Below are 25,936 nucleotides of genomic sequence, written 5' to 3'. Positions count from 1 at the left end.
GCAAAAATAGAATATGCTGCCCATTCACCAAAGAAATAATGTTCAGAACAAATTCGAGCCTTCGGCCATAGAAAATAAGTTTACTTGCCTAACCCAGATCCATTGCTCGTTTCCTCTGACCATTTCCTCGACCACACTGTCGTAAGGAAGTAGGTATACCATATTTTTTATGGGCTATATTTCTTCCTTAGTATCTCGTATACGGGATTTAAGGATATCACCAAGAAATATCTGTTATTACGTGCAAAAGGGACGTCTCTGGTAAACGTTCCCAACATTTCCTAACAAAACTTACTCCCGACTGACTTTTCAACTCGCAGCAAATCGTTCCAAGTGAATCCACAAATGCTGGTCGGTGCTTTTTGTGCGCGATATGCTTCAATCTGGGTTAGAACCAAGAATTAATGACCAGGGACTTGGAGCAAATTTTGCGGTTTCAAACCGGAATACAATGAAACGAAGTTTCTATTATGTTATCTTTGTTGAATCAGTGATCGATTACTTATGGCGGTTCGTTTGCGTCTGAAGGAAAATTGGATTTCTGTGCCAGCAATGAAATTAAAGAATCATGTCTGCCATTCCGAGCACGTTGACGCAACAGTAATTCAAAAATTGAACCTTCGGGGATCAACGGATCACTGTAAGCACCTGACCAGGTTACACATGGGGAAAAGTAGGAAGCCCTGTAGCTTGGTGGCTAGCATTTATCGCGATTTATGCGTAGACAGGAGGCTGGTACGAAGTTCATCGACGAGTGTTCCGCGCCAGGAGAGTCGAGGCCGATAACGAATCACCGTCTGGGGGTCGATAGCTGTGTAGCTTAGCCTACATACCTCGACCGTCATGTTTTAATCAAACAATCAATAAATTGTCGTGGCGCCAAAGCGCGGAAGTAGCTCGCGGCAACGTTAAACGATTAATCCATCACCTTTGCCCTGAAGAAACTTTCTGGTCTTCAAGGATTTTCGCACATTTCTCTACCAATTCCGCAAATTTTCTTAGAATGGAAGCTAGGTCTTGAAATGTAACAAGAAGATTCGAGGCACATTGTAACGAATAAGAGCAACATCGACGGGCGAACTATCGAGCCAGAGGGTGTGAGTCAATTTTTGCATAATTGATCGAATTTAACGTTCTCCGGGTCTTTCGGGGTCCCTCTTTGACCAGCAGCTCACGTGCAAAGGTAGCTGAAAAGTTTCGAGTGTCGAGCAAAGAAAGGAAAGTCCGCGACACGGCACGAAGAAGCAAAATTTCCCGGCAGCAAAGAACGCTTGCCCCGTCTTTCAAACTTATGGAACTCTAGTTTACTCGCTGGTTTAGAGTAGCTAACATTTACCCCGGACACGTGTTCAGCCGCCGATGCACACGATGGCATTTCCGCGATTTTCCACGCTCCACAACGACAGTACCGGAAGCGGTAAACTGTGTCGCAACGAGAAATGGAAATTTCATGGATTACACGCTGTACGATCGAACCATCGTGTTCTTGCTACTTTGTAAAGCTTCGCATAAGAAGGATTTACATGAAACTGAAAGGTTTATCCAATCATGAGAAGGTTACTTGTTGGGAAAATAGGATTTCGTTGTAATATGATAGTGGAAAATTTGGAAAAATGAAAATTTCTTCTTGGGAAATTGAGGAAAGTGGAAATTTTCCATTGGAAAATAGGGAAAAGTGAAAATTTGCCAGGGGCGGATAGGATTTCGTGGAGATTTGATATCGGGAAATTGGGAAATATGAAAATTTTTCTTTGGAAATTATGGAAAGTGGAAATTTCCTCTGGGAAAATTAGAAAAAGTGAAAATTAGCCATGGCAAATTGGAAAAATGGAACCTCCTCATTGACAATTAAGAAAAATGGAAATCTATCGTCGGGAAATTAAAAGGAAACAAAGTGCGGTGTGAAGGAAACTAAAATTAAAAAGTAGGTGACACGTAATCACCAATTATTTTGTTTTCGTGTAGCCAGGACGCAACAAGTATCACGTGAACGGAATTCTATTTGCCCCCCCCCCCCCCCCCCCCCCCCGTTTCACTCGAGCATTTCTAATCCCAATGTGACCCTAACCCAAAAGTAACACAGTACTGTCCAACAGTTTGCCCTTGTAACATTGATCTTATTACTGATGGCACTGTCGTGCAAAGAAATATTGGAACTTTTTTTCCACTTTTATTACCATTTCTGTCATCGCTGCCCCAAGGCTTATCTGGTGGCAGACTATGGCGTCGTAAGCGATTGGGGCATCCTGTGGACTATCCCATATCGCTCAGAGGTTATATTCCGTTTCGGTAAAACCTGTTTTATCGAACAGCTCGCGATACACCGTCCCTTGATAGAAGCTATCGCAAGCAGTTGCCAGAACCCCGGAAACTGTTCGATTTTCGGCTCAAACATCCTGCGGCTTGCGGTTTATTTTTATTTAGGCTGTAGGCAAACGTTGGAAACAAGGTTTCGCGGTGTTTTTCGTTCAGCATCCCCCTATAAACTCGGCCAATTTGTGTGGCCGTCTGGTTTTTACGGTTCCTGTTTGCTTCGCCAGCCTGTTCTACCGGCAGTATAATACTTTATTTGATCAACAACGGAGAGAAACATAACCGTGACAGCGGAGGCTGTTTCACAGAGGTTTATTGATAGATTAACGGGCGGCTGTGTTAGGATAATTGACGTCTTGACTCGATAAGATGGTGGTGAGTCTCATCTCGCAATCTCTGACAATTTCGCTAATGGCTAACAATTGATTGTCATGGGTGGACGACGTACAACGTAGATTCAGTCTCGTTAGCGATGTCTCGTGATCGCATCATTACTTTCTTTTTTTTAACCGACGGTGAACTTGAGGATTCTCCGGCGTAACAAGCACCGTGCTCAATTTCATTTGGAAATTAGAAGGTTAGGGTACTGGAAAAATGGAAAATTAGAAACTGGGGTATTGGAAAATTGGGAAATTGGAAACCGGGGTATTGGAAAACTGGGAAATCAGGAACTGGGGTATTAGAAAATGGAGAAATTAAAAGCTGGGATATTGGAAAATGGGGAAATTAGGAATTGTGATATTGGGAAATGGGAAATTAGATATTGGGGTGCTAGGAAATAGGAAAATTAGAAGGAAATTGGAAATCAGGGTATTGGTAAGTTGGGAAATTGGAAATTCGCGAATTTACAAACTTGCGAAATGGAGAATGCACAAATTTCGACCATGTGTCTAGCAATCTTGGCAATCGAATATTTTATTTCAAACTTCTTCCCGAGTTCTCCAGATATTTCCTTTGTTTTCCTCGCGTCCCCATCGTCAAGATTTATATTCCAGAAATTTACCAGATACCGCTGGACTAAAGATTTATTTCTCCCTTGGAAATTTACTAGAGAGTCTTCTGGTAACTCTGAGCCATTCGTCGTTCGGGAAGCTGTGTTCTGTGTAGGATCGATGCTCGAAAAAAGAAGCGCGCAACAACCGGAAGACCGTGTAAGAGGTAATTAGCCTGAGAAAAATTTGAGATCTCGTCAAGGTTCATTTTCCTCCAGGAGGAATATGCATCGTTATCGACGATGCATCCTGAGATTCGTATCTCCACTGCAAATTCACGGGAAATCCTTCTCTATCGTGTAATTATATCCTTATTTTATCGTTCGGTATCGGTTTCGGGGAAAAACAGGAAACTCCCTGCGGCATAAAGAACGGCGGACAATCGTTTTGCTGTGAAAAATGTTTCAGGTCGGTATGTTTTCAATTTTAGCGTCGACCTAGACTGACTTTGCCTTATAAACGTCGAATTTATTGGAAAACACGGCTGGCGTTTCGCTTTACGATCAAAGTTGTTCGCGCCGGTGGAAAGGAAATCAACGACGTGAGGCCTCGTGAAATTACAGGGAAAATCGGGAAATGTTTTGACTTTACGAGCATGATAAATCATAAAGGGGATTCTATTTGGTTATTTCTGATATAAAATAAATAATACACGGAAATATTTCGCAAAAATTTGTGAATTAACATTCTGTAGGAGTTAGGGTTTGTTTTTTTCCGAGCAAAGTTTTACGCTTTTCCCAGAGGGGAAATAAATCGCTAAAGGGCTAAGGGCGTTTACTTGTAATTGTAAGCACAGACCCGAAGTTCCTGAGATAACAGGCTCGACAGAAAGCGTAACTATCTAGTAACCGTGACAGGTGGTAAATGGCAGTCGCGCTACGTGACTGTAAATACTATGTCACTTTACATATCACCCACGGACACCCTCTGGCCACCTCCAAGACCTCTGGTTCGACAAAAAAGTCTGGTTATTTATGAGAAACGGGGTCGGCTTGTGAGTTTCTTGCTTTCGTTTATACGGCACTCGACAAAAGAAACCTGCGGAAAGAGATTCATAAGATTAAAAATCTCTGTTTCATGCGGTTTCTTTGCGAGTGGATGCTTTCAGAAACACGAGAAGCTGTGATAAAGAAGAGTTGGGATAAGAGAGTCGTAAGGTCGAAAATGAGAAAATTTAGAAACTGGGACAACGGGAGAAGGGAAATAAAAATTGGGAAATGGGAAATGGAAAAATTGAGCGATGGGAAATAAGGATTGGAAAATTGGAAAATGGGAGATTGGAAAGTGAGTGATGGCGAATGCAAAATTGGGAAATGGGTGCAGCTGATGCCGAAAATTGGAAATTAGGAAAATTGATGCGTGGGAAACTTGGAAAATCTGTAATTGAAAACTGGGGGTGAATGGAAAATTGGGAAATACGTGAATGGGAAATGGGAAATTAGGCGGAGCGCGATGGGGAAATTAGGAAAGTGGAAGCGTGGGAAGCTTGGAGAATCTGTAATTGAAAACTGGGGGTGAATAAAAAGTTGGGAAATGCGTACATTCGTGAATGGGAAATAGGAAATTGGATGCATCGGAATAGGGAAACTTGGAAAATGGAAAATTAAGCTTCTGGAAAATATAGAAGTAAACTAAGGAACGGATGCACACTTCCTGGAGGAATAATTTAAGATAACTTTAACAAATATTCTCGAAAACGCTCTTTGCGAATTGGATCTCAGAAACGCGTTCATTCGTAATAAGCTTCAGTCAGATTAATATTTACGCTTGCCGTAATAAAACGCCGTAGACATTTCGCTGGCCGATAATACGCTTACTGAAGTCTAATAGGCTTTCCAAGAATTCAGTGTTCTTACCTAACAGCTATTGACTTTAATAATCTAAAACCTTTTATTTTGTTCAAGGAAAATTAATCTATCGTATCCACGATGAAAAATTAATATTCCATCGTACCTATCTATAATAACAGTACTGACTTTCCGTTCAGTTTTAAAATAAATTAAAATCACGATAGGAAAGTTGTAATCTTGAAAAATATTCCAGGTAAAAATCTGATTCGCGAAGCAATTACCAGGCGGTAGAAAGTTTTTCATCGAGCATAATACCGTCGATATTTAGCCGGAAGTTCCAGAAGATTACGTTTTCAACTTGTAAACTAATTTCTCAGGCACGAATGAGTTGTGACAAACTTAAGTTCGTCGAGTAAAGTGCTTGATTTACGAAAGCAGTAATACTTTCACCATATCTCGTTTCATTTTATACTTTAAATATAATGCCATTAAATCTGGAGGATTAAACGTGAAAATTTCCATTCATTAGAAGCAATAAAGCGATGCAAGATCCATCGAAAACATTTCTCTGTTCGATAATGCGCTTACACGCCCTCTAATAAGCTTATCGTAAGAGAAAAGGTTCGAGTTTTCTTTGCAAGAAAAGCCCTTCCACCATCGCGTTTTCAATTAAACGCTATTTCCTGTTGGTTCATGCTCGAGGATCAAGCGGGAATCATTAAAAGCTCGAAACAAGTTAGACCCGCCGCTCTCTCTACGGCCTTTTATTCGCATTAAAATTGAAAAAGTTCCGCGAAATGTCGGCTTGTTGTTACCGCTAACAATAACCATTTCCAACGGTGGGAAACGTTTTTAATTGGAGCGCTCCCTGGTGAACGTGGCGAACAATTAATCGGGAAAATCGTTCCTTTAATCATAACTGGACGTTCGATGGATCGAACGAATCGGGGGGGGGGCTTGAAAATGTGTCGAGAAGTTGATGGTGATTAAGTACGCGAGAGAATCTGTGGGGCTTATATTGCAGGATTTACTATTACACTCCCAGTTTTCATAGGAATCTACTTGTCCAACCACCTAAGGCACAATCCCCAATGGGGTCTGACCACTACAGGGTGATCCTCTCGCTAGGGGACACAAAGGAACACTGGCGACAATGGTGACCGCACCATAAAGAGGTCCGAATTGTCACGTGCCAGCGGGGACCTACCCGGGCCGAGACGACTCTTCATGGTGCGGTCAAGGGATTCATTGTCGCCAGTTCCTTTGTGTCCCCCAGCGAGAGGATCACCCTGTATAAGGCCTACATCCCAGGATCTACAGGGAGGTTCTCTCGGCGCGCAACACAATAGCCGCCCCGCACTGCTCTAGAGCAGTCTTGGGTCCGGCGACTTGACCTCCTGGGCTTTTTGCCCGCAAACACAGCAGGGTTTCATTGTGCGGGGCGGCTATTGTGTTGCGCGCCGAGAGAATCTCCCTGTACAACTAAAACCCCCAGTCCTCATAGGGCAGACCTGTCCAAGTAGGGGAATTCACTCCTGGAACACATGTTTTGGGTCCCCATCCAACGCTGCTCCTTCAAGTAAGATGGGACGGTTCCGACTACTATCTCTCCGAGGAGACAATACCGCCACTAGGAAAGACGGAGAGATGGTAGTCGGAACCGTCCCATCTTACTTGAAGGAGCAGCGTTGGAAGGGGACCCAAAACATGTGTTCCAGGAGTGGATTTCCCTACTTGGACATGCCTGCCATAGGGCATAGGGCTTATCTACTTGTCTGACCATCTGTGGGACCTACAGTTTAGAGCCTTCTACTACAACTCCCAGCACCCTTAAGAATTATCTACTTGTCTGACCACCTATGGCCCAACCTCTAATCTGCTTGCCTGACAAACTACAGACTCTGACCACTTTCTATTCGTCTGACCACCTCCCTTCATCCCCTGCCACTTCTCTGAATATAATTTCTCTGACCATCCTCACAGACGTGTTAAAAAGCATGAAATAATGGTAACAGAAAGCTTTGTCAATGCACAATACAAAGTTCTAATGAAATATGAACCTCCGCTCTGGTTTTTTCATCAAGAGAGCCTCCTCGACAGAGAATGATGCAGGGGTAGTCGTCGAAACGTTGTTAACGACGTCCAGAAAGACGGTGACAAACGTTTTTCGAGGAAACACGTGCCAATTAGTTTCGTTCAGAGATGGTTTCCACTGAGGGCGACTTTCATGCAAGCTTGCCGGACCAGTGCGTGTAAATTTAATGAATTGGCACCGCAGTGTGGTAATTTCTGCTTTTCCTATTTTTCAGCCTCTGACAAAGGAACGTGTATTGAAAAAGATTAAACGACCTTTTTCATCTTTCAACAGCTCATTATACTTTTATAATTCACACTGCGTTATCACCAGTTTGGAGGATTTTTGAAGAGCAAAGGAGTATCTTTTTTCATCCCTCTTGCGGCAAGTGTAATTAATAGAGTCTCGAGGGTTTTTTTTCCAACGATGCTCAACAATACGTCGCGAAAGTATTTGTATGCAAATACCGACTATATTAAGTTATTACCATACGAGAGTGTCACGACTTGTTTGCCGCTTGATTAAGAAACTTTTCAACCCTTATCTTCTCCAAAGCATTTTCTTCCTCGAAACAAAAGAAATTTCCATTTCTCTGTAAAATCCGTGTGTACGATTTTCAACGCTTATCGTCAAGCCTATTTTTCGGTTGCCGGAGGAACTTTCGCTGTTCAGAAACGCGGAAGCGCGAACAAAATATTCCTGTAGGAAAAATTTTGTCTGAACGAAATTACCCGCGGCGTTCGCCGAAGATATTATGTATTCCATGCATTTCGTTTGTACCGTGAAAACACGCCGGGAAATCTGCGGTAAGACAAAGGGAAAGGGTGAGGAGGAGAGAGAAGAACGCGATGAAATCTCGCGTGTCCTATCTGGCTTGGAATATTAAAGGGTTTTAGGGGAAACGGTTGGCCGATTCGTGGCGGGCAAACGAGGAGAAGTTGATCTAATTGAAGGAAATAAGAGAAGCAGATGGTGGTGGCAAAAGATTTCATTGGGTGAAGTGGTCTCGAGGAGAATACGATGAAAAGATTTTAAGTGACTGAAGATAAAACGTAACCAGAAACGATTTTTATATTAAAAATTGATGGAAGGACCAAAATATTTATATTAGAGGGAAAGGGCATAGGAGGAGGGTCTAAAGTGCCCTCGAGTCGATTTTATTGAGCTATGCACCATTTAATAGCTTATAAAAAAAGTATATTATACACCAAGTTTCAACCGTGTATCTCAACCAGGGGGGTAGTTATAGGGTAAGAAAGAAAAACTGGTTTTTGCCATATTTTCCGTATTTGATGGTATTCAAAAAATCTGAAAAAATTCTAGAATATTCTAGACATGTTTCTTTATGACTATGAATTTTTTTAGATTTTTTGAATACCATTAAATAGGAAAAATATGGCAAAAAGCAGTTTCTCTTTCTCACCCTGTAACTACCCTCCCGGTTGAGATACAACGGTTTTTTTTTGATAAGCTATAAAATTGACCATTGGCACTTTTGAACATCTTATCCTGCTATACCCTCAGCATCACAGATTTTCGTTTTTCCAAAATATTCAGAAATATCTCGGAATTGAATGTCCCGAATTCTTTGATGCGTCTGGTGCACGCCGGAAATGCTGAAAAAAAAAATCGACTGCGCGTCGCGACGTATTCCTTGGGGGGTGGTCGACGAATCGGAGAGCATGGTATAGGTGACGACGTGGCAGGAAATGGGCTTCCATTCCGAGGAAACGACCGAATCGCGGCTTCTTTTGTCTCGAAAGAGATCTGATCAAACGAGAAGCCGAAGGAAATATATTTTTCACGACAGGGGGAGGAGGTTGATTTCACGAAACCTATGAAGATTCGCAAAGGACCTAAACTTTTATGGTATGTACCTAATGTTTTTAGCTAAAAACAGTGGAGGATAGTTTATTTATTCGTTTGTTAATGAAAAGGGACGACAATATTTAGTTGAGGACAAATTGGAGACAAGTTTGGCGTAATGTTCATCACGCGTTCCCTCCCAAATTCATCACGGTCCCATGGTGTTTAACCATACCGTCATGATATTCGCGAACTCGCAGTAGAACTTCAGGCCGCAACGATGAACCTGCTGGGAACAGCGTTTAATCGAATTTTCACCTCTCCGGGCATGCTCTGTTAGAGTTGAAAAGCTGAATTTCGACTAATTTCGCTGGTGGTCACCTTATATCTATGTTCTCACCCCTTTTACACGTACTATGGTATAAACGATCACCATCATTCATCGCAATGAAATTCTGCAGGGAATCAAGCAATGAAGTATTGAAAAATCAGCAGAGGGAACGCACTTGGTGTAGCTGCGTGTCGTTTACAAAATCACTGGTCTATATGTGAGCAGCAGGGTATCTCATCTCCATAGAGATCGAATTTTTATTCAAGAGTTGCCAGGATACGTGACCGGAATCACTTTCAGCTAGGCTGCATCGATGACACCCATAAAGATTCAACTCCTTCCATTTTTTTTTTTCTGTTGCGTTATTGTTGGCAACACTTGCGAGAAAAAACTCCATCGAAGAGGATCGGGCAATATTTCACTGGATAACGTAGATTTGATGGACTTAACCTACTTCGAGCTTCGACTTAAACCCAACCTAACATGGACCTAACCTAGCTTAACCTAACTTAAACTCAGAGCCAACTAACCTACCTTAACTCAAGATGGATACCTTAGACATAACCTAAAAAACATTGATTGTACTTTTAACCCACTTGCAAGCTTTTGAAATATATCCAAGCCAGAGGATTTACGATTGAAGTTTCCCACCATTTTTCCCTTCTCCCTTGCGTTTTCCGTGACGCGGAGTCATGGTGCGGCAACCGGTACAAGGATAAAACATAACTTATAACCAGCCTTTCATAGACACAGCCCATTGTTTACGGGACGGCTTAATGTGGCCGGTGATAAATCTGCTCGTGAAAAGCTTAACGACATAAAGATCTCGATAAATCCCTGCTGAAAGGAGAATGGTCAAGTTAGTTAGCTCGTTTATTTAACGATTCCTACGGTTCCGCAGCTGAAGCGACCATCAAACTACATGCTCATAAATATAACCTAACTATTAGCGGGACTATATTTTATAATAAATTGCTACATCTTTTTTTAGAGGGCACGGAGGATGATGGCGAGAGTTAAAAATAATGCGAGGCTGTTCAATTGATCGAACAGCGCAGCAGTGAAATTATAATCACGGTAAAAATGGTCCCATTGGTGTTACTTGTTATTACATTTATTGTCGGTTCATTATGTAATCGAGCTGATCGGTGCGAATTTATAGAATGGCCGGAAGGAAGGAATCGTCGAAAAGTCAATTTCGTTCTTCTATCCAATTGAATCCGCTTGATTGGTCAATGTCGGATCGATTCGGGCTTCGTTGGAAACTTTTACCGTTAATTAAGCGAACCGTGCGAAAACCGAGAAACTGTTCGATTGAAAAAAAAAAGGGAAAGGAACTGATGGAAGGTGGAAAAAATTAAGCGAACGGTGTTTGATCATTTAAATCTGACCTCCGAGAAGAAGAGGAAAAATAAGTATTTAATTAACATGTTAATTATTATAATGAAAATGGCTCAGTAATTAAACTTTGGATTTGTTAATGATGGAACTGGGTTGATGGATCACTAGTGAGTTAAGAAAATTAACCAAGACCTAACCAAAACTTAACCAACTTAACTCTAACCTAACCTACACTTAGCAAACTTAACTTACCTAACCGAAATTTAACAAACTCAACTCAGAAGAGTTGTAGAGTGACAGGAAAATTTCAATTTCAATACTTGCAATCAATAAATGATAGGTGGAAGAATGAAGAATTGTTAAATTGTTCTTCGATGAATATAAAATGTCGAAAAGAGGTTAGGGCGGGAAAATTTGAAAGGAGAAATTGGAGACTCGTTCAGTATCATTAGAATCGTTTATTGCCCGCTATGGAATCGAATAACGAGAGGCAGAATAGAATATCGATTCGCTGAAAACGATAGCCGACCGTGTAAAACTTCAGTTTTACAAGGTAGAACCGATTAAAACTAATTTCATTTCATCGTTACGCGACGACATTCACTTCGATCTATTCCACTCGTGTTAATCGAACGGATGATAGTCAAAAGATTTAATTAATCCTTGTTTTAAATCGCTCCTTTTTCACGCGATAAACAAATCTCCTGTTTTTATTAAAAATTATATCGTTCCTATCTGGTCAGGGTTACCGGTGACCCCAGGTGGAATCGTGTTCTGAAACGTTTAAAAAATGAATAAATCAGGAAAAAGTATACAAACATAGCAAAGAGTCGTTTAAAATATTTATTCGACGTAAACCAGACCAGTGGGGACACAATTAAAAAAAAGCAGGAGAAGGCTGTAATCTAAATTGTCGTGGAGTTAAAATCGCGAAACAAACGCGACGAGGGTGAGGGTCGATAAGTATCGTGCAAGGGTAGGCCGATAAAAAGCTACAAAGAGGAGGACTTATATACCAGGATATCTGACCCAATTTCCAGCACGGTCGAAACGGGTAAACGATTCTGACGCACGTCAGTCCACCGGGCAGCCGCGAAATGCCGTCGACGTAATGAATTAACGCTTCCCGCATGCTTTCTAAACACCACATCCCCGGGAAATTGGAATTTTTAACATTTTCTATGAAAACGATACCAATGAAATTCGGAACTGTTAGGGGAAAAAAGGTCAAATATTCATGGAAATTATAAATTTCCTTAGAAAATATGGGAAATTAAAAGGATTCCTTAGAGAATACAGGGAAAATAATTCCTGGAAATATAGAAAATTAAAATTTTTCTTAGGAAATCCGTGGAAAACTTGAGAATTTCCCAGGGAGGCATGAAAAATTTAAGAATTTTCTTGAAGAAATGTGAAAAATTCGCAATTTTCTCGGGAAATGAGGGACATATAAACTCTTCCAGAGAAATATGAGAAAATAAAGAAGTAAAATTACATAATTTCCTATAGTATAATTTATCCCTTAGCAAGCCACTATGAATTATTCTGTGGAAATCGGTCGTTCAGACCCTGGACTAAAGCGTTTATCATCATGGTTTGCTCGACATTTATCAAACAGTGGAACAATAAAGTGCAATTAACGCGGCAAATAAGTTGAAGCATAGAGGGGGAGGAGGAAATGAGGGAGGAGGGTGGTTTTCGTAAGTTTTCAGTCACAGATTCGTCCTTGAGCCAAATACGTGGTAGGAAGGGCTGGCCATTCGACCCTCCCCACGCTTTCTGACGGCTGCGATTACGAGGGTAGGCCGCAGTTCTAAATTATATATTTCGCTTTCTCCGCATTTCCCGCGTCCCTTCAGGTATCTTGAAGTTCACAACGGAACTCGGTCAGGAGACGCAGCTGCAACTTGCAAACGGCTTGCTTCCGCCGGGCTGAGTCGTGCTTCCGGGGAAAATGACATCTCTGAATATTCTACTAAACGTGATCTAAACGTTCTCGAAAGAGTACTTGAAGCAAGTTGAACGGATTTCTGTCGAGCATTTCGTCCAGTTAACTCTTTATTCCTTTTTTGGATTTGAGAAAATTTTTCATTGAATTATGTTGAAAATGCTTGAATTATAGCAAATACAACTCCTTTTTCCACTTAGAACTGTCTATATATTATTATTCCACATTTTTGTGCAAAGTTATTGATGTTTCCTTTCAGAACCGATGAGACGAAATGCTTTTCATTAATTTTCTTGGAAAATTGTACGGTGACTATAGGTTGTTATACATCAATCTCTTGCATTTGTCATCCTCTATACAATGGTTGAGATGGTTTTATAAATTTGTCATTTTTTGAAGACTTTACTTCATTAACACTGAACGTTCTAGATTAGTGTTGAAATGATGGAAAATTCTCCACAGATTTACCGGAAATCGTCTGTTCTCCAGCAGAATCGAACGACGTGAGATAGTAAATCACGAGGATTCCCGGATGGGGCACGCGCAGGATTCTTTTTTCCTCGAAGCAAAAGGCAGACGGGCAGGCAGGCGTTCACCCGTGGGAGATTAAAGTTGAGCAGCGATTCGTGGGAGGGAAACTTCCTGGCGAGATCCAATCAGTCGGAAAACTTTATTTTCCACGGGCCTTCGAATGTTGATTCATGACTGGTTCGTGGATCGAGCTCGTTAAACGGCCGTCCAACCGGCTCGAATCGATTCGACCGACCAATCTGATCGGCTGCTTCCTTAAATATCCGTTGCACGATATCCTCGCGCACGATGAATAGGAAAAATTAAACTATACGAATTTCTATACAAAAAGGAAAGTCTTCCCTTTCTTTTTTCCCTCCATATTCCTTTTTTCCTTTTCCTTAACCAAGTTGATGGACTCACGTACGATGGAGACCCTTGTTTATTTGTCTCCGGACGGGTCACAAGGGACCCATATCTAGCGGTTAATTGCAATTCGCCAGGGAAAGAAGGGTCCAAATTGTATCTCATGCACTATTCATTTACACAATACGCACACTTTTCCTCGTCGTTTGCATTATAGGACAAAGGAAAGTAGAGCCGGAGTCCGGGTCCGGAAGCGTTCGCCGCTCTTCAATTATCGAGTGTCCAGGATCGTTGTACCGTTGCCGATTAATTGCTTTCAGGTGGTCCCTTTAGAATTCGAAACGAGAAACGATTTAAAAGACTCGCCAGGTTAGCCAGGTCGATAGAAATTCATGATTAAACGAGGCTCCGTTTCAATGGGAGCAAAAGAAGGCTTTGGGATTCAAGTGGTCTATCACCGAGGATGCGGTTGGAACTCTAAGATCTGAGCAAACTGGTCTCGTCAGATTTATAGAAATTCATGAAAAACAGGGACCACGGAACTGGAACTTAGTTTAGGACCACATGCCCAACCGTTCATTTTATCTGTCACCCCACTATAGTAGTCCGCTGACAACCCTACCTCCAGGAGTCTAATATTGGATTTCGGAGTCCCGCTTCCATAAATTTAACAATTTATTTATATTATTAATATGCATCAATCAATAGTGAACAAGTAGCCGGAAGTTGCTTAGCCCCGTAGGGGAGCGAAGTGTCCACCTGGGGTAGCGGCAAAACTCTGTTTATGCCAATGGTCACCCATGCTTGCCACTTAGTCCACGAGTGGAAATTGAATATGTATTCGGTATACACAGCCGTATGGTTGCGAATTCTGTTTATCTATGTCATGAAAATTGATGGAAGATCCAGGCGACGACCCCACCCATGAACGGCGTTGAGTAAGACCGAAGGACCTTACGACCCTGTCATTCCGAGTCCATATAAAGAATGTCCCGATCGATCAGACCGTTCCAATGTCTGTCATTCGATCGATGAATGAATTTTGAAAGAGCCAAAGAAGTTTGCGGGTCTGATGTCTGTGACCCCCAGGCAGATACGTGTTTAATCATGCATGCAGGTTCACGAGGCAAGTGTAAACATGGCGTAAACGTGTTTGCCGGGTTGCCGTGCTGGTTCGATTAAAGCCGAGGCGCAAAGAGATGGCGGACAGACATCGGGAACGGTAGCTGTGCGCAATTAATTCGGCCTGCGGCTTCGCTGGATCTCGTTACAGCTTCGAACGCGGTCGCTTCCGCTCGGCTACGACGCAATGCATCGAATACTCTGGCTCATCTCGTTCGGCACACGGTGTTTCAAAGTATTCCAGCCCCGGCAAACGAGAAATTTGGAAAGGAGGATTAATGAAACGGCATCGAATCGAGTTTCCTTCCGTCGGATAAGTTTCCTATGTCTCTGGTTATCCCGGCAACTTCCACTCAAAACTTTCCTAATAACGCTTCGATGAACGAGGAACGCGCGCGCGCGCGCTCGAACGCGTCCCTACGATTACATTCTCTCGTCAGATACGTGCCCAGTAATACAATGGCGCAAATTAATGTAAACACTTTGACCGTATCGTTTGTATATCTACATTGTGTTCTCCGACATTGCGTCACTCTATGGACCAAACAGTCGCCAATGAGGTCGAACTGAAACTCGATTAAACGGATTTCCGCGCCGGGATGCGTTTCTTTTATTTCGTTAATTAGAATTTTTCCTCACTTTGTGGTCGGAATCAAGGTAGTACGAAGATAATCTTGCCTCCAATATCAGCAACACCGTTTCTCCTATTTTTTCGTTCGGATTAGCGCCCTCCGTTCATTTAATTAACGTTCTAATTTTCCCAAAGAGGAGGAAATTCCTGGTTACAGCTGAAAAACAGCTCGCTAAGCCAGGGAACAATATCGCTTTAATCAGCCGGCTGAAGTTTTAAGTAAAGCAACATGGCGGCCAGCGTACAAGTAGGTTGTTTGCTGAATTCACATTGAACGAGAATCGCCGATCCGACAATTCCATTTCAGCTGGACCGAGCAGTGAGTAATACAAAGCTTCGACTGTTTCTCGGTCAATTAGAACTGCACGGACACGGGATGGTCAGGGAACTTTCCGCGTCCGAAAGTTCTTCCTCGTTATCGTCACTGAATTCGGCCATCCTCGGTTCTCGTCAGTTGACCCGTGGATTTAGTACTCCTTTTATGTTCATGAAACGTAAAATCCGAGTTTGTATACACTAGGAGTCGAATAATGAAACAAGAACTCGTTGTGGACTGGCGATAACACTAGGGGGCTGATGGTGACATCGTAAAGATGAAGATGACCATGATTGGTAATGACTCAGTTAAGGTAGAAGGTGAGGGGCAGGTGTAGTAGAGTTGAGGTGCGGACCACAGTGCGCAAATGGTGGCATATGAAGCCAGAGGTGGCAGTAGGCTTTTGGGATGAGGGGAATGAGCCACTACCAAGGCGCCAGTCTTAAGTACTGACCCATCCCCAAGCCAAGTACTGATCTGGACTGATCGGCCTTTCATGTAAACTAATGCTAACAGTGACCTGGTGGTACTATAGTCAAAATAAAGGGGGACGGCTATAAATTGGAGAACCACTGGGCTGCTGATCATGCCATTAAAATAGCCGACCCAGCCACAGCACTTAACTCCCCTGTTCCCAAAGACCTAAAATGATTTATTCTCACATAGTAAAACATGTCCCTCTTTGAAGCTGCAATTTGAACATTCGTTTCCCACAAAGAATTTCACTTTTGTATTCCAGCAAGAGGTATTTCTTTATTACGCGAAGCAGACGCGTTAGCCCATTCCAGCAATTTATCCAGGGTAATTTATCTACCCTTCAACTCGACTCGCAGTCAGAGACATCGTTCTTCGTCGTCGGAAATGAAATCGCGCTGCTGTCAGCGACGCGGAAAACGGCGTAGAGCCATCATCGGACTGCAAACGAAATTTCCAAGTTTCCTTTCAAAACTCTACCACTTAACGTCGGTTAATATAGCGGAAACATAAAGAATTGAATCCTTTTTATACTGCTTCGAGAGCGATACAGTTCAGTTTGCCAACAAAAGCCATAACATTGCAGATAATATAAAACGAAGGGGTTAAAAGAGAACGGAAGCAAAATCAAGAGATTGTTTCGATGGTTTAGAAAACTTGGACCAATTTCGACGAGTCTAGTGAAGAGTCGGGATCTCGGCCGCAGTTGGTAACACTGCTAGGGAAGTTTCTGATGGCCGACAAACTACTCGAATAGGCAGAAGTGAGGGAACTAGCGAAACTACTATTCGGTTTATCGCTTAGAACACGATCGCGATTAATATTGCTGTTTAGGGCGGATACGAGACACGCGATAACGTAACCTGCCACGTTTCTGAATGTTAACTGCAATATCGTGTCAGACCGGTGGTAAATTGACCCCATGAAGGATCTAGTTACAAATACTTCGGTGTTCGAGAAGATTGAACGCACAGCACTGCAAATCACTAGCGTAACTTCAGAGATGGACAGAAATTCCTTTACTTTATTTTAACAATACGGGTCATTGATGACCCATATGACAATAAGTCCAATGAACCATAAAAATCTTTTTGCGCTCCTTTATAGCTTTTCAAAGACACAAGGCTCACTAAAAGAATTCGCGAAAAGATACACTTGTTTTGTTCATTATAGCAGCGCGTTTTCCTCGACCGTTCAACAACAAAGGAATAATTATAATTTCTTTTGCTCTCGGAGATGGAGGTGGAGGAGACATCGCGTTTGTAGAAATGCTCGATACAAAGCTGTCTTGCCACGCTCTAGAAAAACAAGATTCCACTCCAGAAGCAGACGAGAGAACAATGGAACTCGATTTACGAATGCTTCCGCGAAAATATCACTCCGGAAAAGAAATCTTCGCGAGGAATAAAGTAGAAACCACTCCTTTCGGTTAGGGGTTGCATTAAACAGCTCATTCGCTCGGCTGACTGAAGTTGTAGTTCGTTTCAGGACCTTGTAATATTATTAATCGAGTTCCGAAGTAACAACTCGACTAATTGCAAATTAAAAGCTCCTGTGATAACTTAATAATCGTGCCACTAAGGAGTAACTTTATGTGACTCGTGTAGCATAAATTCATAGTCATCGTTACACCGTGTTCCCCCATGAAACCTGTAACAGCGGGACGGAGATAACATGCAGGCATTGTACGAACAGTTTGCTCCAACTTTTCCTTCTGTTTTTCCTACGCCCGAACCCCGCCTGACGGAGGCTTCTTATTTTCTTCGGTGTACAGAGAAAGAGAAGAAGAAAGTCTAACGGGGCAACATTAACGACGGAAAGATTTATGCGACGGGCTCTCGCGATGCTTCTTCTTCATTTATGTATCTCCCACGTTGTGGAGACGCGTGAAAAATTCATGGCACGACGAATTTTTCACGACAAAACGGAACAACGATGTTCGAGTAGAATCATTTTTGATTTCTTCTTCTCGTTTTTCCTCCTCGATGAATAAGAGCATCTTCATTTTCTTCTCCAAGGTTTCTTCTTTTTGGTCTCCGGAGTTCTTGAAGAGATGTGCATTAAACATCAACAGCAGGAGAGAACAGAAGACAAGAAGAAGAGCAGGAGGTTCGGCAGTTGGCTGTTGGGTCCCTAGTGTGGGATGTCTGATCAATGCGAGTAGTTACTACTGGAAAGCCGCGAGGAGTTGAGTTTTACCAGCCGGAAGCTGTTTCGCGAGGACTTCGCAGCGTGCTGTCTCTGTTTGCGGTTTTCCACGACCGCTTCCCTTTCGAAAAGCCCTTCCCTATCTCGCCGTTCGATCGACCGACGCTTCCGAACTTTGCCTTCTTCCGTTTGTAATCTACCCCTTCAAACTTCTCCCCTCCCTTATCTCGCGTCTGTATTTACCGATGGAAAGAACTTCGTTATCGCGACGGTTCGCAATAAGGAAAAGTGTGCTTTGCAATTTGCTCGTTGGGGTGTTTACGCACTTCTTCCCCTATCACCTTCCTACTTTTAACGACCTTTGACCCCGTGTTCCGATAAAAATGCTACGTCTGCTTCTACAGTGTTGCATATTCCAATGAAGGAAAGTGCTCGAGGAAACGACGATAGGGGTGGCAGTAGGCTAGGGGTGGAAGTATGTAAGGGGTGGTGCGGTAATAGTAGGGGCGACAGTGGGCTAGTGGTAACATAGCAAAGTCTTGGGTTCAATTCCCATTGACTTTAGTCCCTACTGTGCATGCCTCAAGAGAAGACAACTGGGACAGCAAGAGCACCCCTGAACTGGGGGCACGACCAATTAGAGGGGAAATACCAGTGTGGGACTCGTACCACCCACGACAAATTAGACCTGCATTCCTTCCAGGTGCCTTCTTGCGAGGCACGCACAGCACCTTCCATGAGTCCCCACAAAATTCACTTAGATGAACGAATTGGTAACCGAATAACATCGGACGGGTTGATACGTCAACAACGCGTTAAGGCCGTCTTTGAGCCTTCTCCCTGTCAACATGCCACGTGGAAAAACAGAAGGGTAATGGAAGGGTAGGGGTGGCTGATCCAACTTCCGCCGTCTGGGAGCAAGATTCCCGTGAAAATTGTCGAGACCAGAGGGCAGCCAACAAGTTGCCAACAGTGAATCGATAGGAAGGAGCGTGTCGAGGCGTGACTCGTCTAACCTTGCAACTCCCTTCTTTTTTTAACCCGTTTCCAGTCACCCCTCGTTCCCGCGAGGCAACCTCTCGATCTCTCTGCTTCTCACGTACCTACGCTCTTCTTTTTTCTCCACCCCCACTTCCCGCTGCTTCTACTTAGCCTCGACCCTCCACTTTGTTCCACCCTCGGCGGTCTTCCACCTCCTCCTCCTCCCTCCCGCAATATCTTTTGCCCCGGCGAGCTTCTGTCTCCTTCAATTTCCGTTCTCCCTGTCCCTGTTTCTTCTTCTCGTCGTGAGAGCCCTTCGAGCCTCGGGGAATCTCGAATATCCTCGAGGAACCCGCCGGATAATTGAGTTCTTTTACATCGTACCGTCACTCCGTTTGCGGCGAGTCCCGGAAGCAGTATCCCGAAACGGAGGACGAATTATCGACTGATTCCTGGGAGACTTTTTCCTTCCAAACGTAAACCTTTTGTCCATTATCCTCCAAGGACGTACATGTCTGTTGATCTTGAAAGGATGGTCGGACTTAAAACTTAAGGCACTATTGTTGCCACTACTTGGAGTGATGAAATTTTGTATAAATTAGAGTTCAGATAAGACGAAGGCCAATTTTCGTTCCCCCAAAAGTAACATATTTGAAAGAGATGTATAGTTACGAAAGGACAAGCTCGAAAATATCGGTGGACAAATTCATATTTCACTGGGATGACGTGGGTACCATTTATAAGACGAGGGTAGCCGGATTGTGGACGAGATATTTACAAAGCAAATAGGTTGACATGTTAGTGGTATCGGTTCGACAGGGTATCTTTCATTCTGCGCGTGTATACGCGTTAAGGGATAGTCACCCTGTGGGATCTGAAAGGCAGCCTCGCCTCAGTATGGTTTTTGCATACTTCCGGCGTTGCGCGCGTAAACGATGAAAAGAAGTAGCATCAAGGTACGAAGCAAGACGATGGGGGGATAAAATGTATCTTTTTTCAGAGATACGCTTGATTTATTGATCGCGTTCTTTGCCATCTAAGTTTACTTTGTGTTTTACAGCTGCACAAGATCCTTGCCATGCTGCTCCTTCTTGTTCCTTTTAAGTCTTAACGTTTAAAATTGCATGTTCTGACCTGGCTGAATGTGTTTGTTCCAGGAACTTACTTCATCCTCTACGACTTCATCGACTTCTTCGAGAAGGACCAAGCGAGCTTCCTGGAACGCGACAAGTTTCTCAACATCATCAACACCATCTTCAAGAACATGTCTCAGATCGAGCGGGATGCCATTACATTTCAGGTGAGTCCTCAGCATTAATTAGTCCTTGTTCATCCTTCGGGCTCCAGCAGGGTTTCAAATTTTTCCTCTGCCCTCTGGAAACGACGACAGTCGCATTTCCAAGATGAAAACGTTCGGACGGTTGACTAAAGTGTTACAGTTTGTCACATCGGGCTTAGAAACGAGCCGTAGACAGTCGATATTCCGCTCACGTCGAGCCAAGACACATCCACCCGCGGATGAGTAGTATAAGACGCAGGCTGCAGTAGTAACGGACCGCGCAAGTCAGACGGCTCCGCACTTTGTACCGTTCCCAGCGAACCAGTGGTAATGGAAGACAGGAGTCAGACACGGGACTTGAATATTCCATGCACGCTGTATTACATTGGACCCGGGAATTTTCATAACATTCTAGTTTCCCGGGCTACTCGGTAACCATGGAATCCTGGCGTTCCTCACAACATTATCCGCTTTGACAGAGGTTTTCTTCAACCGCGGAATATAATATAGCGCGCGGAAATGGTGGAAATTTTAGGAGAGATGAAGTTCATTTCACTAATTCCCTAATCTCAGTCCTAGGGATCCCTAGTATTGGTCCTAGCGATCCATAACATCGGTCCCTAGTGATTTCTAGCATTGGTCCCTAGTAATCCCTAGCACTGGACCTTGGGAATTCCTAGTATCTGTCCCTACTGATCCCTAGCAACGATTCCTAGGGATCCCTAGCATCAGTTACTGACAAAAACAGCGCTATCTAACGGAATTATTGGCTCCGCTAGTTTTAAATTATAATCTGAAGATTGGAAAATTTTCAGACTCTTATTGTTTTCTGACACGCCTGTATCATCGAGAACTGTATCATCAAAGAGACGAAAAAGATTGACAAGATTCGCGAAGCAAATACGCCTCGGCGCATCGGGGATCGAAACAGGGACGAGGCAATTTCGCGTGGAAGTTCGGATAAAAGTTCCCCCACTCCGTAACATCCCTGCCCTGTTAATATTGGAGGAAGAATGGCAGCCTCTGAAGGCCGGGAAGCACGTCAGAGTCGTTGGAAAACTTCCGTGCAACCGTATAGTCCGAACACTATAATGTTTCCTCTTTTTTTCATTCCCCGAATGCAAAGTACTTAGAAGTTTAACATAGTTGTTGAACGCGAATCCTCCGACACTCATAGAAACGAGTTTATCGCAAAAATTAATTTAGAAATCCTTTAATTTCCATCGGTGAAAATATTCAACTTTGTTTTTAATTTCGAGACCATTTGGAACTTATCAATTTTACAAAAACGTGTTAGTTGGGTGTTTTTTCTTTTTTCACGCGCGTTGAATTTTTACGATACTGCTGGGGAAAACGTTTGCAGTGATTTTGTAACACCTGTTCTAGTGACAAGAGGGAAAGGTGAATCGTCCCTTGGGAAATTTACAAACGCTAATTCTCCGTTCGTTAGCTGTCCACTGGGTATCATAGATATTCGCCCCGTCTGTCGTATATTATTCGATATTTCAATTATGTATGTGAATTCGATCGACAGCTGGGGGGAGGGTGAATAATTCGAAGCGTCCTTCGAGATTCGGATCGATTTTCCAAAAGTAGAAATTTATAGCAATAAAGAGGACAAGCATGAATCCACGTAACTCGTCTCAAATTCAATGGACCCGGATTGATACAAAAAAAACATTTCTTATATTATTTACAGCAACACTTTACTGGTCCATCCCCATTGAGACTCTGGTGACACAGTGAAAAATTGAACACTCTGTTACAATTTTCAGTGGACCAAAAAACAGCCGGTGTAGTTACAGGCCAATCGATCGGACGAATTGTAGGGGATGTTCAGGGTCGAAGGTCCCATAGGGTGTCCAAAGGTGGAAGGTCTGATCAAAAGTTTTGCCACCCTCTTAAAACAAACAAGAGTTGGTAACCACACAGAAGGGAAGTGTCCAAAAACAAGAGTGGTTCGCTGCTAATCAATATCGTTGTGTGCACGGTTAATGTCACCCCTCCCTTCCACGAAGGGAAGGGGTGGCTCTATGTGGGGCTGTCGCTAATTACTTTCCTGTCGATGATACGTCGCGTCAAAGCTACCTTGCCGTGGATCAGAGTTTGTAAAACCTCCAGCGAGCATCCATTTAATTAAGCAGCGACATGTGCGAGAGGGGGTTGGCAGGGGGTGGCAGGTGCACCAGGCTGGAAAATTGAAATTGGAAAGGGCTGTCTGTGCGCTGAAGATCTGATCTCTTCAGACATTCGTTTTTTCTTTCGTTTTTTTAAGGGCGACATCAATGTACAGAAAGAAATCCTTCGGTGAAAATGAATAAAGTCGTACGGTAACACTTTCATGCGATTTTTTTTAATGCGGAAAACTTGCTGAACACGTCATTAGCGTTCAGAAAATTTTTAATTTTATTTCCAATTTTGGGGGTTGAAAGTATCTTCCTTTATGGTCAGACTTTTTACGATACTCAGCAGTATCTATATCCCAGACGTTTCTTTTAAGTCGCCAATTTTTTTTTTAACTCTTTCACGACTTCTTCTTCTGGTATTCACATCTGTCGCAACCGATCATACGTATGCAAATGTTTGCCTTCGTTGGTTTCATAAATACGGAAACGATGCTCCCAATATATCCGAGGAAAATCGGACGTAGTTCACGTAAATATGTATGCACCCTCGTTTCCGGTGAACCAGCATTCTTGAACACAATCCTTGCACCCCTTTCACGGCTAAATAATGAGACCATGAATATTCAGCATCTAATTTCTTGAAATCTATGAATCTGAGTCCTTAATCGAAAGGAATGAACTCGGTGACACAGAATCGTATCTTCCTTTGTGCTTTGCCAAGGAAATAATGGTCGTTCGATAAAGAAGAACATTCATTTCTTTCACTTCTTCAAGGTTCTCGATATTTCAGAATATTCCGCTTGGATTCGTGTAAGAAGACAAACGAGGTTGGAAGTAATTAATCTACGTATAAGATAATGACAGGGTTAGCTTTTTCAATGGCGAAGGAAGAAATGGAATCGATTGGCGAGGTATTTTCTACAGGTGGCACGTCACGGATGACGAAGAACGAGGCAATGATAAAAGCCCATGCCGAAAATTGATTTCCAACAAGGTGGCCGCATTTACATAGACCGCCCCTGGCTCGCAATCCCTAGGATCCGCTCCCGCCCCATCCCTTTCTTCCTTGGGGTGGCCACCCCATCCTGGTCGCATTTGAGCCGAGCACGATTTGCATTCCCCCGGGCCTGACTTTTGTCGAACACTTTCACGAGCCGCTGCACTGAAAATATTCCGAGACCGGAAGCAGCCGGGCGAAATTTTCCTCCTGGACATTCAACAGACGTCACTCTTCACCCTCTCTGCTTTCTCTTATTTCGCACTATTTCTTGCGAGAGGAACTGATTCTATTCCATGGTTTATTTTGAAATTTAGTTATTCTGAAACGAGGGACTACCAGGGGAAGTAATTTTCGTTTCAGTATGAGAGATAGAGTTCATATGCTCGGCGAGTTCCGACGTGTTCCATCAACCGGTTCGACGATACCGTCGGGGGTAGCTTCAGCGACTGGTATCGCGACGCTGGCCAAGATAACGCGTCGTGGAACATTTATAATTAACCCTAAAACCGGAGGTATCGCGGATCTGGGTCGGTAATTATGAACACGTGTTTGCGAATATCCGTGTAGCCGCTGAAACTCTCGGCCAAGATCGATCGTCATTCCCCTACCCCCCTGACCCCGGGGCTCACCGCTGAATTTTTCAAGCTACCCCATCCCTTTCCCTCCCACGACACGAATTAATAATTTATTTTGACGTCATCCGATATTATGCTCGAGCCAAGGACACGAAACCGTCCGAATTCAGAAAACCCAAGGACGTACAACAGAATTTTCATGATGGAGCATCGAAATTTCAAACGCTCCATAGGCAGCTTCCGTGTTTAATTATCGCTAATTCAGACCGTGCTGTTCGACAGAGATGAACCATAATCCATAGAAAATACCTCCGTGTATCGAATGAGCTGTTAAAAACCGAGCCACAGAGGACGGTAAAAGAGAGTTTACGCGTTGTACGATGAAAAACGTTCAAGGTAAAACACGTGAAAGGAAAATGAAATTAATTTTTCAATTTGGTTGCAGCATCGCCATATTCGAGCTCCGTTCGCGAATAGCCGCGTAACCAGATTAACTCGAAATTGAAATTATTCCGCGGATAAAACGAACGAAACAATGTCTTTAATTTTCGACAGAGCGTGGAAATATATATCGGCGGCCCGCTGTTCGGTTCCCTTCAGCGAGTATTTTGAAAGGTCGCCGCGGGTTGCCTGGGACGAGGTGAATAAATAATTTCAACCGCTCTCCACCGCTTTCGACCAATGAAACTCGCGTATTTGTCGGGTGTTAAAAATGGCCGGAAATCAGTATTCATAAACACGCCTCCGCCATTTCGCTATCTGACGTACCACTTCCGCCGGACGGGATACAATATATATTTTAGGAAATGTTAAAAATAAATAAGTAAATTTTCGAAAATTCTTTACAGTCACAACGCGGGGCATCAAGGGTGTTACTTGATAGCCAGGGAACTTAATTTTATTCCACGATAACGGAGGGGTTTAATTCTTAGCGCGGCGCACCAGTCGAAAGAATGGGGTGTAACAGTGTTGGTGGCCGTTACAGGGAAAACCAGATGGCACGTGGGATGCGCAGGTCGCGTTTCCCAGTTGATATTAATGGTGTTCAGTTATCGAGCCAGTAAATCAAGCTCCGTGGTTACACGCCAGTCTCGATAAGTGGCCACCCCTTAAATCGACCCTGTACAACCCCTGTCCCCGCTCGCCCCTTGTCACATCTTCCCCTTTCGTTCGATACCTGAACTCTGATTTCACGAGCAATCCGATTTATTCGAGGATTGAAAACCTTTTGTGACTCGCGAATCGAAAGGATTTTCGAATTTAATATAATTTATAATACTACGTCTTTAGTCGTCGTTGGGAAAGTAGATAAAAACAGATGAAAAATGGCTAGAAAAACAGAAGGTATCTAGAGGAAAAGTAGCAACACCTAGCCTTACAAAAAACACCTCGACACCCTAGAATGAGTTAAGCCTGAAGCTGAGGAACGGAGAAAGATAACACTGAATCCCTGCCTTATCCAAACGTCATTACATTTAATCCAACAGAGAAACATACGGGCTGACCTTAATTTTCGAGAAACAGACACAGTAAACAGAGAAATGGAAGGTGGCTAAATAAAAGGAGGAGGGTATCTTTGAAATCAACCGCAAGATTTTTCCATCCAATCCGGCAACAATCGTCCAAGACAAGATTATTTAAACAAAAGTTTGAGACTGATGCATTGTCTCGGTGATTCGAGGCCTGGGCTCTTTGTTCCCGATGAAACATTACGGAAAAGTCCTGCGGCCAACGCTTCTTTCTTCGTCACTGGATCCTCCACCCCCTCCTCCTCCGCCTTCTTCTTGTTGCCTCTATTCTCGGCTCCCTTTGT

The 25,936-nt window shown here is 43.2% G+C and overlaps 1 protein-coding gene across 1 annotated transcript in view; it reads left to right on the top strand.

Annotated features, from left to right (window-relative positions):
• LOC114878009 (acetylcholinesterase-like) overlaps nucleotides 1–25,936 on the top strand; it is a 66,444-nt gene that overhangs the window by 13,396 nt on the left and 27,112 nt on the right. Inside the window, exon 2 of the mRNA XM_029191317.2 lies at nucleotides 20,301–20,443. Within this exon, the coding sequence (XP_029047150.1) occupies nucleotides 20,301–20,443 (143 nt within the window). The remainder of the gene's footprint in view (nucleotides 1–20,300; nucleotides 20,444–25,936) is intronic.

The sequence above is a fragment of the Osmia bicornis genome, chromosome 16, assembly GCF_907164935.1.
Source record: "Osmia bicornis bicornis chromosome 16, iOsmBic2.1, whole genome shotgun sequence".
NCBI classification, from domain to species: Eukaryota; Metazoa; Arthropoda; class Insecta; order Hymenoptera; family Megachilidae; genus Osmia; species Osmia bicornis.
The sequence above is the reverse complement of the archived record's forward strand: the minus strand, read 5'-3'. Positions and strand labels throughout refer to the sequence as shown.